Genomic DNA, 14,553 nt, shown 5'->3' with positions numbered 1-14,553 from the left:
AAAAAAAAAAAAAAGCAAAACGAAGTGGCTGCATGGGTTCCACTGCCATGGTCAACATTGGTATGTCCACTTTTCCATATCCCTCCTGGCATATGCCCCCCTCTCCCATAGTCCCTGGGTGCTCTACTGTTACCTTGTTCCATTCTCCCTGATGAGCACATTGACAGTTTGTATGTGTGGAGGAGTGTCTGTTTGGTTCCATTGCCTGTGCTTTAATTGGATAATATGTCTTTTCACTGTTGGTGAGTAAAACTAAGTGAAAGAGGCCAATTTGAGAAGGCTACACACAAGCTGGGCAGTAGTGGCTCACTCCTGTAATCCTAGCCACTCAAGAGACTGAGATCTGAGGAACAAGGTTCTAGGCCAGCCTGGCTAGGAAAGTCTGTGAGACTCTTTTCTTTCCAGTGAACCACCAGAAGACTGGAAGTGGCACTGTGGTTCAAAGTGGTAGAGCGCTCACCTTGAGCACAAAAACTTGAGGACAGCGCCCAGGCCCTGAGTTCAAGCCCCATGACCAACAAAAATTACAAGAAAGAAAGGAAAAGCTACACACTGTAGTTCCAACTCTAGAACATTCTGGAAAAGGGAAAAGCTTGCGGTATTAGGAGGAGGATAGCTTCACCAGAACCTGTGACCTTACTGTCTTTTGATGTAGTTTCCGCTTCTGTGGTAGCCTTATGAATTCAGTTGGGGTGACACCCTGTTTTTCAAATTTATTTTATAAGATGAGAACTGCCTGGATCTTGAAAGCTTCCTAAGTTGTTGTTGTTTGCCTGTCAGACCCTCTGTTGGTGCCTTGCTTTCGTGGGCAGCACCAATTAAACTGTTTCTATGAATGTTAGGCAGAGCTTTGATTGCTTCTTGGGCTCATTTTCTAATAGGGCAGTTTGCCGGTAAGCATTTTCTTGTGGCTTTCTTTTGTCTTCTGTATATTATTTGCGCTCCCTGCTTCCTCTTATTTACTGCCACAGGTTTGCTCTTTTCAGTTTTGTTTTAACTTAGTCCCTCCTCTTCCCCCTCCTCTTAGCCTCCTCCCCCTCTCCCTCCCCTTTGTCTCCTCTTCCCACCTCCCTCCTTTTCCTTTCTCTTGGTACTGGTGTGTAAAACTTGCTAGACCAGGCACACTACCATTTGAGCTCCATTCTAGCCCTATTATATGTGCTGTTTGCTTTTGAAATAGGGTCCCACTTTATGCCCAGACTCAGCTGGACAAAATTTTACTGTGCTCTCTGTGTAGCTGGGTGATAGGTGCACGCCACTAAAGCCTGCTATTGTAATAGCTTGCCCATGCCTGGCTTCCTATCACTCCATCCTCCAGACCTCCACCTCCTGAATGGCTGAAGTGACATGCCCAGCTGTTTGAGGAAGGATCTCACGTAGCACAGGCTGGCCTGGGGCTTATGAACATCTTTCCTTAGCGTTCCATGTGCTGTGGTTACAGACCTGCACCACCATACTTGGCTTTTCCTGTATTTTTAAGGATTGAATTCCAGTCTGTGTTTTAGCAGAGTGTTCTCATTGGATTTCAGATACTCTCTCATTTCTGTTCCGTCTTTAATCCAAGAGCTACTTAGAATTGTTCCAAAAGTTGAAGAATTAAGTAAACTGTCCTTTGTAGCTTAGCATGTAGCTAGCTTCTGTAAGTTGAGTACGAATGGGAAGTCTCTGTTTGAGGAGGGAAACTGTCTTTCAGGATGTAACATTGTGTGATGCTTGTGGCTCTGGGTCGTGTGTCCTTCTCAGGTCTGGGTCTGCTGCTCCTCAGGCAGGGCAGCCGTGTGGGAGAAGGCAGAGGTACCTTATGTGGCTCTGTGTACTGGCCTTGCTCTGTCCTTACTGCCCTGAGCCCTGCCCTGCCCTGCCCCTGTCTTGCAGCTGGTGCCCATTGTGGTGGGCATGCCCAAGCCACAGGGAGCCTTGCTGCACCACCCCCATCCCATCATCACTCCAGTGGCCTTTCCTGTGCATTCTTGTGTGTGTATGAGAACATACATGTGCAAGCGTGTGTCCCCCCCCATCTACCTACCTAGAGCTTGGACTCAGGGGCTTGGCTGCTGCCCCTAAGCTTTGTACTCAAGGCTAGTGTTCTACCACTTGAGCCACAGCTCTGCTTTTGGCTTTTTATGGTTAATTGGAGATAAAAGTGTCATGGACTTCTCTGCCTGGGCTGGCTTCAAACCATGATCCTCGGCTCTCAGCCTCCTGAGTAGCTAGAATTACAGGTGTGAGCCACTGGCACCCAGTTTCACATTTCTTTTCTAACGGACTATGGTAGAAGAGTCCAGCCTCAGTTTTCTGGCCAGTGAGAAGAATGTAGCAGGAATGTGACCAGCATGGACAGTACACTGCCTTGCTAGCGTTTGATGAGATTTAGCTGCTGACACTGATAAGGAAGGACTTGCATTTTGTCTTTAACGGCATCCAAACCATCCAGTTGCTCTGCTGAGTCAATGGTTGTCTGCATGGCTGTCATCCTAGTGAGGAGGGAAGCACAGCCAGGAGACATTGTAGGCTTGTATTAGCAATGCCTCATCTCCAAAATAGCCAGTGGGAAAGAGATGTACGGATTGCAGTAAAATATGATACAGTCATTAGAGCATGAAAATGTCGTCTCAAAAGACAAATTTGTGATTGGACATGGTTGTGTACACCTGTAATCCCAACACTTGGGCAACTAAGGCAGGAGTAGTTCAAGGCCAGCCTAGGCTACATATCCCAAAACAACAATAACATTCCAGGAAATGGAAACAAGGTGTTTTGGGGTTTTTTTTCCTTAAAAAAAAGTAACAATATTGAACATGACACAGTACAACTGTGTTTATAGTCCCAGAGGCAGGCTTTGCTGAGTCAGTCCAGGGGTTTGAGGTCAATCTAGGCAGGAGAGGGAGATGCTGTGTCAGAAAAGAAGAAAGCATCTTGTGGATGTAAGGTCCACCCTGAGAAGGCGGGACGACTCCTCCCTCCTCTTGGCTAAGTCTCCACCCAGTACCTGTCATCTAGGTAACTGGCACACCTGGAGGCCCTCCCCTTCCTCCCCCCCCCCCCAAAGTCTCATCCTGGGCTGCCCCAGTCACACCTTCCATCAGACTGGGAGGGGAGGCTCTGAGGTCAGGTCCAAATCCATGGTGCCATACCTTCCCTGATCACACCTTCTCCCCGCCCCCTTCCCTACTTAAGACTGGGCAAAACAGCTCTCTGGCCCCTTTGGCCGTGTGCTCTCTCTCCACCATGCACCGTGTGGGAAGCTGTACAGTAATACAATAAACTTCTCTTCCTGCCTGAATACCCTGTTCTCTTTATTGGCTACCTAATTAAATCTACCTATTTAATTGACCTTGCAGTGGATTTCGGCCAGGGAAGGCATTGTCATGATTAGGTGGCGCTAAGAACAGGAGAGTGACTTAAAGGAAAGGATGAATCAAGAGACATTTATAAGAACTGACACCTACATAAAAGAAAAAGAGGCAGGTGTTGGTGGCTCATGCCTGTAATCCTAGCTATTCAGGAGGCTGAGATCCGAGGATCACAGTTCAAAGCCAGCCTGGGCAAGAAGGTTTATAAGACTCTTATTTCCAAACCAACTACTTAAAAAACAGTCAGAACTACAAGTGGCTCAAGTAAAGTGCTAGCTAGCTTTGAATAAAAAGCAGCTCAATGACAGCACCCAGGGCGTGAACTCAAGCCCAGGACCACCCCCTCCCACCCCCAGCCCCCCCCCCAAAAAAGGCTGATGGAGGATCGTGAGCTCCAGGGCATCCTTGCCTTTGTAATGAGACCCTCCCTGTCTCTAAACACAAGACATAATGTGACATATTTACAGCCAGGGTTCCAGGCTCAGAGGTCAGAAGTGGTGAGGAGCGTTGGTACTTGAGTGCCTCTTCTGCTGGAGCAAGCCTCCGGCGGGCCCATGTGCCGGGAGTGCTGCGCCACGTTCCCTGACCGTGGGATGCGGTCAGAAAAGCAGACTGTGCAAGATGGGACTGGCCATGGTCAAGGGGCACGTGGGAACTGGGGTGCAGTAACTATGCCAGGCCTGCCCTGAAAAGTAAGCCAGGTCTCTGTCCTTAATTGTAGCCCTCGAACTTCGCATCCATTGAAGCTGAACTCATCTCTGTGGCAGAGCTATGTAACGTGGGATTTATACCATCAACGAATTAGCTTTTATTCATTACCCTCCTAGCAAGAACAAGGGATTTTTTTCAAGATTATAAAGTTATTTTCATAGGATAAATCACATGCTTTTAAGTTAGATTCAAGATGACCCTAAATGACCTTTTTACAAAGTTGAGGCAACATTTGCTTTGTGCTGAGACCTTCTCTTTGTCATGACATAATCTCTGGAGCATGGCAGCCACATGCCTGCCCTGGAAGTTGAACAAAGACGGGTATTTTTGAGATACGACATTAGCATGATTCTGTTTAGAAGCACTCTAGCATTGGCTTCCAGGGCCCACTGCTGTTGAAGTGAGGTGGGGGGGGGGTCAGATTGTCCCCGGGTCTGGCGCTTAGCAATGGGAAGGCACTGCAGAATTTCATGGGGGGCGGGGAGGTGGTGGCCCTTGTCTTGACTGGCCCTTAGGACTGGCATTGGGAGCTTGGGCGTGGTAGGGCCGAGGGGTGGGCACGTTGGGGTGAGTGGGAGGAGGAGGAGCACCTGGTGCTTGGGAGGTGGGCGCTAGTACCCCCGAGACTTGAAACACTTGGGAACCTCATGGAAAGGCTTTAAAGATGGACTTCGCCAATAAGCCACATTTAAGCATGAGAACACTCGATGTATTGTAACCAGGTCAGAATTCCTCTCTCAAGTTCATAAGGTCATCTTGTTGGAAGCTTATTCAAATGATCCCCAAGTGTAGTGAAAGCAATAGGCATGCATGAGGGGAGCAGGGACAGTGGCCGACGGTGAGCTTGGTTGAACACACCGGAAGCCTGTGTGGGAATAAGCAGTGTATGGACAACTAACCCAAGCTAATAAAAATAAACACAACAGTGGTGTGTATGAGACCAGAGGGGCAGATGCTGGCACTTCCTAGTCCTGCTTCTTCCCAGCTTCAAGCCTGTCGTCCCTAGAGAAGCAACCAAAACATCAGTGGAGGTTGCAGTAAATTGTGGTCTGAAGCCAGTGCTAGTGGCTCACGCCTGTAATCCTGGCTACTCAGGAAGCTGAGATCTGAGGATCCGTGTTCAAAGCCTGCCCAGGCAGGAATGTGTGTGAGAGTCTTAACTCCAATTAAAAACCAGAAAGTGGAGCTGTGACTCAAAAGTGGTAGAGTGCTAGCCTTGAACGAATGAGCTCAGGGACAGTGCTCAGGCTCTGACTGGCCCCAGCCCCATGACTGACCAAAAAAGAAAAAAAAAACAAATAGATAGATAGATAGTGGTCTGTCTACACAAAGCCTGGGCGGCCGCAAGGAAAACATATCACTCCTCACCACAGGAGTCCCATCAACACAGCAGCTCACATAGCTTAGAGACAATCCACCAACTTCCAAGGTGATATAGAGGGAGACGTGCGAAGTTGGAATGGCCCTATATAGCAGAGTGGAGGTCAGATGAGTCGAGTTGCAAGCAAGGCATCGCCGGTGCTTGTTCCCACACACCGAAGAGAATGAATACCAGTCCCCAGAAACTTTAAAAAAATAGACAATATTCCACGACTCAAATTTGTAAGGCCAATATGACTCTGAAGTCCAAACTAGACAAACAGAACAAAGACAAACTACATAGAGCACCACTGTCTCTTCTAAATCTGGATGTGAAATTCCTCAACTAAACACTAGCAAGCCAACTACAGTAGCTACAGTAGCATATTGAAAGAGTGCTGCTCCAAGACTAAGCAGAAGTGATCTCAGAATGCAGGTGGCCCAGTACTAATACCAGGCCAGGGGTTGGAGGCCTGGCACTAGAGGTAGAGCAACAGTCCAGGAGCAGAAGTGTCAGACTCCGAGGAAGACAACAAAAGTAACCAGTCAGTACCATATCAACAGATAAAGGCAAACACCCAACAAGCATCTCTTGAGTGAGTGCAGAAAAAGCATAACAAAGTCTCACTACATTTCATGATAAGGAACAACAATAAAAAAAAATGCCAACTGGCAGCATAAAGGAACCTCATCAGTAACGAACACCCCCACCCCAAGCTGGCTTGAGACTCATCTGATTCAAAGTCTGAATACCAGTATCTTTTTTGGAAGGCTCCCACCCCACAAGCAGCATGGCATATGTGGATGAGCAGCCAGGCGTTCAAGTTAGAAAGGAAGACGTGAAAGTTACCTTTAGATGATGCCATCTTACATGTAGAAAAGAAAGGAATCCAGAAAAGAAGTATGAGAGCTAATAAATCACATTCAAGCTTGTAAGGCCTATGATGTATATACAAAACTCAGCTCTCTGTACACAATCAATAGTCTGAAGGTAAAATTAGGAAAACTCCAAATATTTTTTGGTTGTCCTATGACTGGAACTCAGGGCCTCACATTCATTGCTTGGCTGGCATTCTACCACTTGAGCTACAGCCCCACTTCTAGATTTTGATGGCTAATTGGAGATAAAAGTTTCTTGGGCTTTTCTACTCAGGCTGGCTTTGAACTGTGATTTTTAGATCTCAGCCTCCCGAGCAGCTAGGATTGTAGACCTGAATGAACCACCAGCATCTAGCTAATAATTCTATTTGTAATAGCATACATACACATAAATGATTACTTATCAAAATATCAAAACGTTCTTGTTAGCAGTTGCAGTAAAAATAAATGCTTCACACAGATTGAAGGTATTTGTTTTTCATGTGCTCCTATGTAGTCAAAGGACAGATTGATAAATCCATCTTTGTGTGTTTAAGATTTAAACTAAAGCATTTTAGATTTGCTGTAGTTGGTCCCTGTTGAGAAACTACATTTTAGATTAGAGCTGAGTTTTTGTTCATGGGATACTAAATTTAGAAGATAGATCATTGGCTGAGAATTTTTGCAATCCTTTCCCTCCATAGCTGTGGTGAAAATCTTGTCCATAAATGTTAATCTTAGTATTTTTTGTTTGTTTTTAGTATTGTGTGCCAAGAACCTTGCAAAGAAAGACTTTTTCAGTAAGTAAACACTTACTTGTTTTTGTATTTCTGAAATCTTAAGCTTAAAAATCCTGTTGAGTACAGTCTCCTAAAAGTCTCCATCTCCCAGCTGATTGGGCAACACCTGCCCCTCCTCCCCCACCAGCCACACCTCCTCCCGCCCCGCCCTGGATGGACCTTTAGCCACACCCACTTCCCCATATTCCTGTGACTAGACACTAGGTCACTGACTGCTTCCTGCTGGCTGGAGGCTCTCCATGCAAACTCACATGACACACTTTTCTATAAAACATCTGCTTTGACTAAAATCATAAATCCAGTTTTACAAACAATCTCCTTTTCAAAACCCTGCAATTAAGGGAACTATAAAAATAAGGAAAACCTCACTCCTTAAGGTAAGAACTTCACCTACACTCAACAGCATAAAGTCAGGGCCAGCAGCATTCAGTCCTCCACACTTGCTGGTCCCCCAGACTCCTAACTTCAGTGGGATTACTCACACTCAGAGGATGAAGAGACTCGGCTCAACGGCTTTCTCCAAGTATCTAGAAAGCTCCCAGCTCCCTGCTCACCACCTGTCTGCCAGATTTCTGCTCCGATCAGTGCTTGAGGACTTGGGGTTAGGGCTTGGTGAAGGCTTGCTTCCATAGGCAAGACAGAGCGGCACCAGCAAGCAAGATTGCTGGGAGCAGTGACTTTTGAGGGTGTATACATACCTGTTCTCCACATAGTGGTCCTGCTACCATTAATAAGCTCATCAAGAGATGGGATGGAGCCTATTTCTTTAGTTGCCTTTCCGCTAAGAGTGAGGCCTACAGGTATCCCCTAGAAAGTTAAATGATACGCCTCCCTTGCTTTACTTTACTGGACAACTAGACTCCTGGTCTCATCTGGGCATCGCTGTCCTCTTTCCTTCAGGACTCCCTGACCCCTTCGCTAAGATTGTTGTGGATGGCTCTGGGCAGTGCCACTCGACCGACACTGTGAAAAACACATTGGACCCAAAGTGGAATCAGCACTACGACCTGTGAGTTGAACATCCTGCCCGCTATTTGGGGAGAGCTAGAAGCAGGGGCTGAGTGTTGAAGGAGAAGCATTTTGAAAAGAAAGGAAAACAGTGGATTGCAAACCTTTATTGAAAACAAAGTGGATGATGAGCTTGGCATGGGGGGCCCAGCGTGTAACCCCAGCTACTCAGGAAGCAGAGCCGTGAGGGTTGACAGTCTGAAGCCAGCTTGGGTAACTTAAAACTTTAAAAAGAGCCAAGACCCAGAACCGGTGGCTCATACCTGTAATCCTGGCTACTCAGGAGACAGAGCTGAGGATCATGGTTCAAAGTCAGCCTGAGGAGGAAAGCCCATGAGGCGCCTATATCCAACTAACCAGCAAAAATCCAGACGTGGAGCTATGACTCAAATGGTAATGTTAGCCTTGAATGAAAAAGCCCAGGGACAGCACCCAGGCCCTGAGTGCAAGCTTGCACTGTGAGTGCGTGCTTGCGCGCGTGTACCCGGCTGAGGGTATAGCTTAGTGGTGTCAAGCACTTGCCTGGGGAGCCCTGGGCTCAATCCTCAGTACTAGAAGAAAAATATATATGGGCAAATGAACACATATTGCCTGATCCTTCTGTTCCTGTACTTGGCAATGTTTGCCTTTGACATTCCCATAAATATTTGTATTGACATGTACCAAATTGTCCACAGAGAGGGAAGTCATCATGACATTCCCATACATACACATAATGTGCTTTGATTGTATTCACGTCTACACTTCTCTGTCTGATTCCCCATCTCTCCTCCCCCACCTTCTTCCCCATCCACCTCATTTAGTTAGTTAGTTAGTTAATTTTGGGATTTTTCTCCCTAACTTAACTGAACTCAAACTTTTCCTTCCCATAATCATTTTGGCAGAAAGAAGGACTGAAGTTCGTGTCTCTGACATGCTGTGTTTTCACTGAAATCTTACCTAAAACTACATTATTATGACCATATTTCTTTTTATTCTTTTTTTGTGTTTGTTTTTATGATAGTGGTGTTTGACTTCCTGGCCTCCAGCTTACTAGGCAAGTGTTCTATCACTTGAGCCATGCATCCCATCCCTTTGGGTTTTAGTAGTTTTTTTTCAGATAGGGTCTTGTAAGGCTTCTACCCTGGCCAGTTTTGACCTGTGAGCTTCCTAGCTGTACTCTAGTACTAAGCTGGGATTACAGGTGAGTACTGCCCCACCCAGCTTATTTTCCAGATAGGGCCTTGCTAACTTGCCTGAGCTGTCCTCCAACCATCCTCCTATCTCTACCTCCTGATTTCTTTTTTCTGTTTTAAAAAGCAATGTTTATTTTTTATGTTTTTGATTGTAAAAATACTGTACAGAGGAGTTACAGTTACATGAGTAAGGTAATGAGTCCATTTCCTATTGAGCATTGTTACCTCCTCCTTTGTTTGTCTCCTACCATCCCTTCCTTCCTCACCTCCCCAACTCCTCCCTCCCCCCAGCCGACATTGTAAAGTTCATTTTCAATAGTGTGTTGAACATCTCAGTTAGAACGGGTCTACTTGTACCCTTAGTTAAGCATTTTGTTATTTCCTTTCCCCTCCCCAAATTAGAAAAATGTATATGCAAGATGCAGGGCACCAGAATCAAACACAGTGAAAACAGGAGTTATTCTGTGGAGGAAAAGCATACCAAAAAACCCAAAAAACTCACATAGTACATTATAAATATGTTAAAAACAATAGCAAGAAAGAAAAAAACCACTTGTGTCCCTATCTTGGGGTTCACTTCACTTAACATCATCTTGTATGATCATATATACATAGCTTTTGACCTTTTTTGCTTGTCCTAGACATATACTAGTTATTGTAAATAAGGGAAACCATGGGGCCTGTGTTTCTTTTGTGATTGTTTTCTTAATGTTGTTTTAGTACAGAATTATTTTCTATAGGAGAAAACACATTTTGCCTAGCCAAACATACTTAATCTCGCAACAACCAATTTTATATATTCCTCCAAAACAGTGGATTGTACTTTGGATATTGCACTTTATAGACCACTTTTCTTTCATAGCCATGCTTGCAGATTTTCGTCAAAGTAACACTGTGTGACTAGTGATTTTATTATGAGATTTCCTTTCAGTGACACGCAAGGCCCCAGAAATGGCTTGGAAAGTGGTTACCAGTTTTTGTCCTGCCAGTTTCCTGAGTAGCTGCTTGTGGGTTGGTGTGCTTGGGGTGGAGTTGTATGTTTCTAAAGAGTCCCTTGTTGCAAATTGATTGGTAGCAGCATGGATGTTACTGTCGTGCGGAAGTTCTAGAACACAGTAAACCTCAGCCCCATCCAGCTGGAGTGCCAGCATTATTTTGTGCAGCTTCTTAAGCCTTGCGGGATGGAATTGAATGAAACGGTTCTAACTCACAGTCATGAGCTTGACATGACTTGCATGTTCTGTGCAGATACGTTGGGAAAACAGATTCTATAACCATCAGCGTGTGGAACCACAAGAAGATTCACAAGAAGCAGGGAGCGGGCTTCCTGGGCTGTGTGCGGCTGCTTTCCAATGCCATCAGCAGATTGAAAGACACTGGCTGTAAGAAGCAGCGCCTCCCCGCCCACCTCAGCGCAGCTGCTTTCCTTTCCTTTCCTTTTCTTCCTTCCTCCCTCCCCTTCTTTCTTCCCTCCTTCCCTCCCTCCCTCACTCCTTCCCCCCCTCCCTCCCTCTCTCCCTCTCTCTCTCCCTCTTTCTCTCTCCCTCTCCCTCTGGTGTTGGTCCTTGTGCTTGAACTCAGGGCCTGGGAGCTAGCTGTTCCTTAGCTTTTGCACTCAAGACTGGCGCTCTTTTACTTGAACCATAGCTCCACTTCCAGCTAAAAAGCTGGTTAATCAGATTGGTGCCTGGCTTTGTAGTTCTCCTTTGGTTTTGTCTTGCTTTTTGAATGCTGATGGCTGAATCCCTGCCTTTCTCCCTAGAGCCCTTCCCTTGGGTAAAGTTTTGCATTGTTTGTTTTCAGACCAGCGTTTGGATTTGTGCAAACTAAATCCCTCAGATTCTGATGCAGTTCGTGGCCAAATAGTGGGTAAGAGTCTTCTCATCTGTCTAAAGGCTGCTCTTAAAGAACCTGGCTTGCTCTCCACCTCTGAGGCTGACCTCCTCCCCCCGGCAGGCACAGGTGGCCATCTCCGCCTCCACCCTTCTCCTCTCAGGGCACTTTATCCATTAATCCAAGGAGTGAATAAGGCTCTTCTGCAGAAGGGCTCGGGCGAATGGGTGGTAAGAAGAGTGGCCACCTGTGCGGGAGTGCGGCAGGTTCCTCGGGCAGCCGCATTGTCTATGGACAAGATCCTCTGTAATGAAGACCCGGCACTGTGAGAGTCAGGGTTACAGTGTTGGCTGGAGGCATTTCAAGGACGGGGCTGCCCTGTCACCTAGCGCATCCCATTGCTGACCCTGCCAGGATTCTAGGGGAATGCAGGGGACTGGAAATGTCTCATGGCAGCACAAGTAACTCTGTCACTGGCTTGAAGCAAATGCATGGAGTGAACCCATCCTGAAAATGATGATGAAGAGGGCCCCACTTGTCTTCCACCTGAGCCTTATCCTTCCTGTGGAGGGGTGTGCTGGGGGTGGGGAGAGGGCACGGGGCAGGGGACCAGCTTTATGAACATCTCTGCTCATAGAATTCAGAGCATAAATATTTAGTCCGATCTTCACTTCTGGACCTGCAAGTTCTGTATGTCCTTATGAAACCTGAGTCACAGCTTCTTAAGGCATTGGCGCCTTAGAAGCATGAGAAATGCGGCACCTTTCCAGAGCTTCCCCAAGTGGTAGTGTTGCGCTGCTGTGGGGAGATCAGAGGGCACACGTGGATTTTGCCGCTGCCCTGGATGCTAATGCACACCACTGTTCTCTTCTAGTCAGTTTACAGACGCGAGACCGGATAGGCACTGGAGGGTCAGTGGTGGACTGCAGGGGACTGCTAGAAAATGAAGGGTATGTATACCACCGCTGGCCACGCTGACCCCAGCTCCTTAGGAATTCTCTGCTCCTTAGGCTCTCGGCCTGTGTCACAAGATGCATTCACAGGCTTCAGGAGAAAACTCGATCCAGCCTGTATATTTAGAAAGGATCCAATTTAGGAAGGCTCTCCCCAACCAGAGCTGCGACAGGTTAGCCAGGTATAGTGGTGCATGCCTATAATCCCAGTACTCTAGAGGGTGAAGGTAGTAGGGTCACATGTTTGGGGCCAGCTTGGACAACACAGTGAGATCCTATCTTCCTGGCTAGCCTCCCCCGTGGCCCCTCCCCCAGCGGCGTTTGAGCATCAGCAAGGATCTTTAAAATCTATTGAGGGGCAGGGCTAAGACACTCTCAGTTTCACAATCCTTCGTCAACTGATGGATGTAGGCAGCAGTCCTTAGTGCCTGTTACCAACGTCACAAGAGATGGCAGGGCATTTATGCCACTCTTGTTACCGAGTAGGGCAGATAGCCCAGTGTCTTCAGTGCACTGAAAGATTGAGAGTCCAAAGGAAAGACGGAGGACCTAAATCAGAAAGAAAAGACTAAGACCTGCACCGGACGCCAGGCATGGACTGTGATGGTCACATCAGAGACAACTGGAGAGAGCTGAACAGACTGGGACTTGAGGGTCTCCTTTCAGACTGGAAGAATGAGCTTGGGCTCTCCTGAGCCCGGTGGGGTGCCCTCTGGGATTCAGGCAGCGCTGCCCGCTGTGCCTGTAACTAGCATGCAGGGCGGGGAAGACTGGTCGCTCTAGTTCCCCAATTTCTGTATGTGTTTGAACTTCAATATCAGAATTTTTTTTTAAGCATTTGCTTAATAAGAGAAAAGGGTCCATGAAAGTCTTCAGAATTGCCCAGGGAGCAAAGATTCATGTTTTAAAAGTACTTAGACTCATTGTGGCTTGCTACACAATAAAATAGTGGACTGCTTGGGTTTGATTTGAAATCAAGAAAAATTAAATATTATTTTACAATCCCCTTTATAGTGCGGGGTTGTTGGTGGTTGTTTTTTTGTTTTTTGGGGGGTGGGGTTCCACTCTTTATATTTGAACTCAGGGTCAGGGGGTCTATCCTAGAACTTTTTTGCTCAAGGGTAGTGCTCTGCCACTTGAGTCAAAGCTCCACTTCTGGCTTTTTGGTGGTTAATTGGAGATGAGTCTCCTTAACTTTCACCAGGCCAGCATTGAGCCTTGATCACAGATCTCAGTCTCCTGAGTAGCTAGTATTATAGGTGTGAGCCACTGGTGCCCCGCCAGGGTTGGTGTTTTTCTCCAGTGTTGGGTTGAAGCCAGGGCCTCACTTTGATAGGCAGGTGCTCTAACACTTGAGCCACACCCCCCCCAGCCCCTTTTTGCTTCAATTTTTTAAAATTTTTTTTTGTGAACATACTGTACAGAGGGGTTATAATTACATGGGCAGGATAATGCGTACATTTCTTATCAAGCATTGCAGCCTCCGCCTTTGTTTACCCTTCACATCCCTTCCCAGCCTCCCCCCCTACCCCCCTTGCTTCAGTTTTTTAGATGAGATCCTCCTGTTTTTCCCAGACTGGCTTTGGATTTTGATCCTCCCATCCATGACTCCCATTATTTAGCTAGGATTACAGGTGTGCACAATTGCCTGGCTGGTGGGTGGAGATGGAGTCTCCCTAATGTGTTGCCCAGGCTAGCCTCAAATGGTGAGCTTCCTGGTCTGATTCGGCAAGAGACAGGAAGTGCTGTTGGTCTTTCCAGCCAGCCAGCACTACCCTAGGCCGCCCCGACGCCCTCTGGCCACCCGCCTCCCTGTCTCCTTTTTCTTTCATTAAAGCACTTGAGCACTGATTGTTGAAGAAGACGGAGTGTGCGTGACAGCTTGTGGGGACCTGAAGGTTCTAGGGAGTGTGTCTAGGGACACTCAGTTTCCATCTTGCTGCACCGTTTGTTCCAGAACGGTGTATGAAGACTTGGGGCCCGGAAGGCCGCTGAGCGGCCTCATGGAGGAGCCGGCCCCGTACACGGACGGCACCGGGGCGGCGGCAGGCGGTGGGAACTGCAGGTTCGCGGAATCCCCGAGTCAAGAGCAGAGACTGCAGACGCAGCGGCTGCGGAACCCCGAGGTGCGCGGGTCGCTGCAGACACCCCAGAACCGACCGCACGGCCACCAGTCGCCAGAGCTGCCGGAAGGCTACGGTGAGACCGGGCTCCGCCCTGGGGTCCGGTGTCCCCGGGGCCGGGGAAGGCTGGGGGAAGGTGGTGGCCAGCCGGTGCCCCGGCCTCGGGTGAGGAATGCCACGGAGGAGCCAGGCGGCAGGCGGGCCTGTGATGTCCGTGGGCAGCGGGGAGAGGGGCGGTCGCGTGGCCTGTGCTGCAGCGAGGCCATCGTTTTGTGGGGAGCTGGTGGCGGGGGAGCAAGGCCGTCGCCACCCCGGCGCAAGCTAGCCGTCCTGCGCCGAGGGCAGCCGTGGAGCTCCGTGCGCGGCCCCGCGCGCACCAG

The 14,553-nt window shown here is 47.9% G+C and overlaps 1 protein-coding gene across 1 annotated transcript in view; it reads left to right on the top strand.

Moving 5' to 3' along the window:
• Nucleotides 1–14,553, top strand: part of Smurf1 (SMAD specific E3 ubiquitin protein ligase 1) — a 130,972-nt gene that overhangs the window by 107,202 nt on the left and 9,217 nt on the right. The window contains exons 11-16 of the mRNA XM_013023406.1: nucleotides 7,043–7,081; nucleotides 7,982–8,090; nucleotides 10,513–10,646; nucleotides 11,068–11,133; nucleotides 11,972–12,047; nucleotides 14,008–14,505. Coding sequence (XP_012878860.1) covers nucleotides 7,043–7,081; nucleotides 7,982–8,090; nucleotides 10,513–10,646; nucleotides 11,068–11,133; nucleotides 11,972–12,047; nucleotides 14,008–14,505 — 922 coding nt within the window. The remainder of the gene's footprint in view (nucleotides 1–7,042; nucleotides 7,082–7,981; nucleotides 8,091–10,512; nucleotides 10,647–11,067; nucleotides 11,134–11,971; nucleotides 12,048–14,007; nucleotides 14,506–14,553) is intronic.

This window comes from Dipodomys ordii, unplaced genomic scaffold, assembly GCF_000151885.1.
Source record: "Dipodomys ordii isolate 6190 unplaced genomic scaffold, Dord_2.0 Scaffold68, whole genome shotgun sequence".
NCBI lineage: Eukaryota > Metazoa > Chordata > Mammalia > Rodentia > Heteromyidae > Dipodomys > Dipodomys ordii.
The sequence above is the reverse complement of the archived record's forward strand: the minus strand, read 5'-3'. Positions and strand labels throughout refer to the sequence as shown.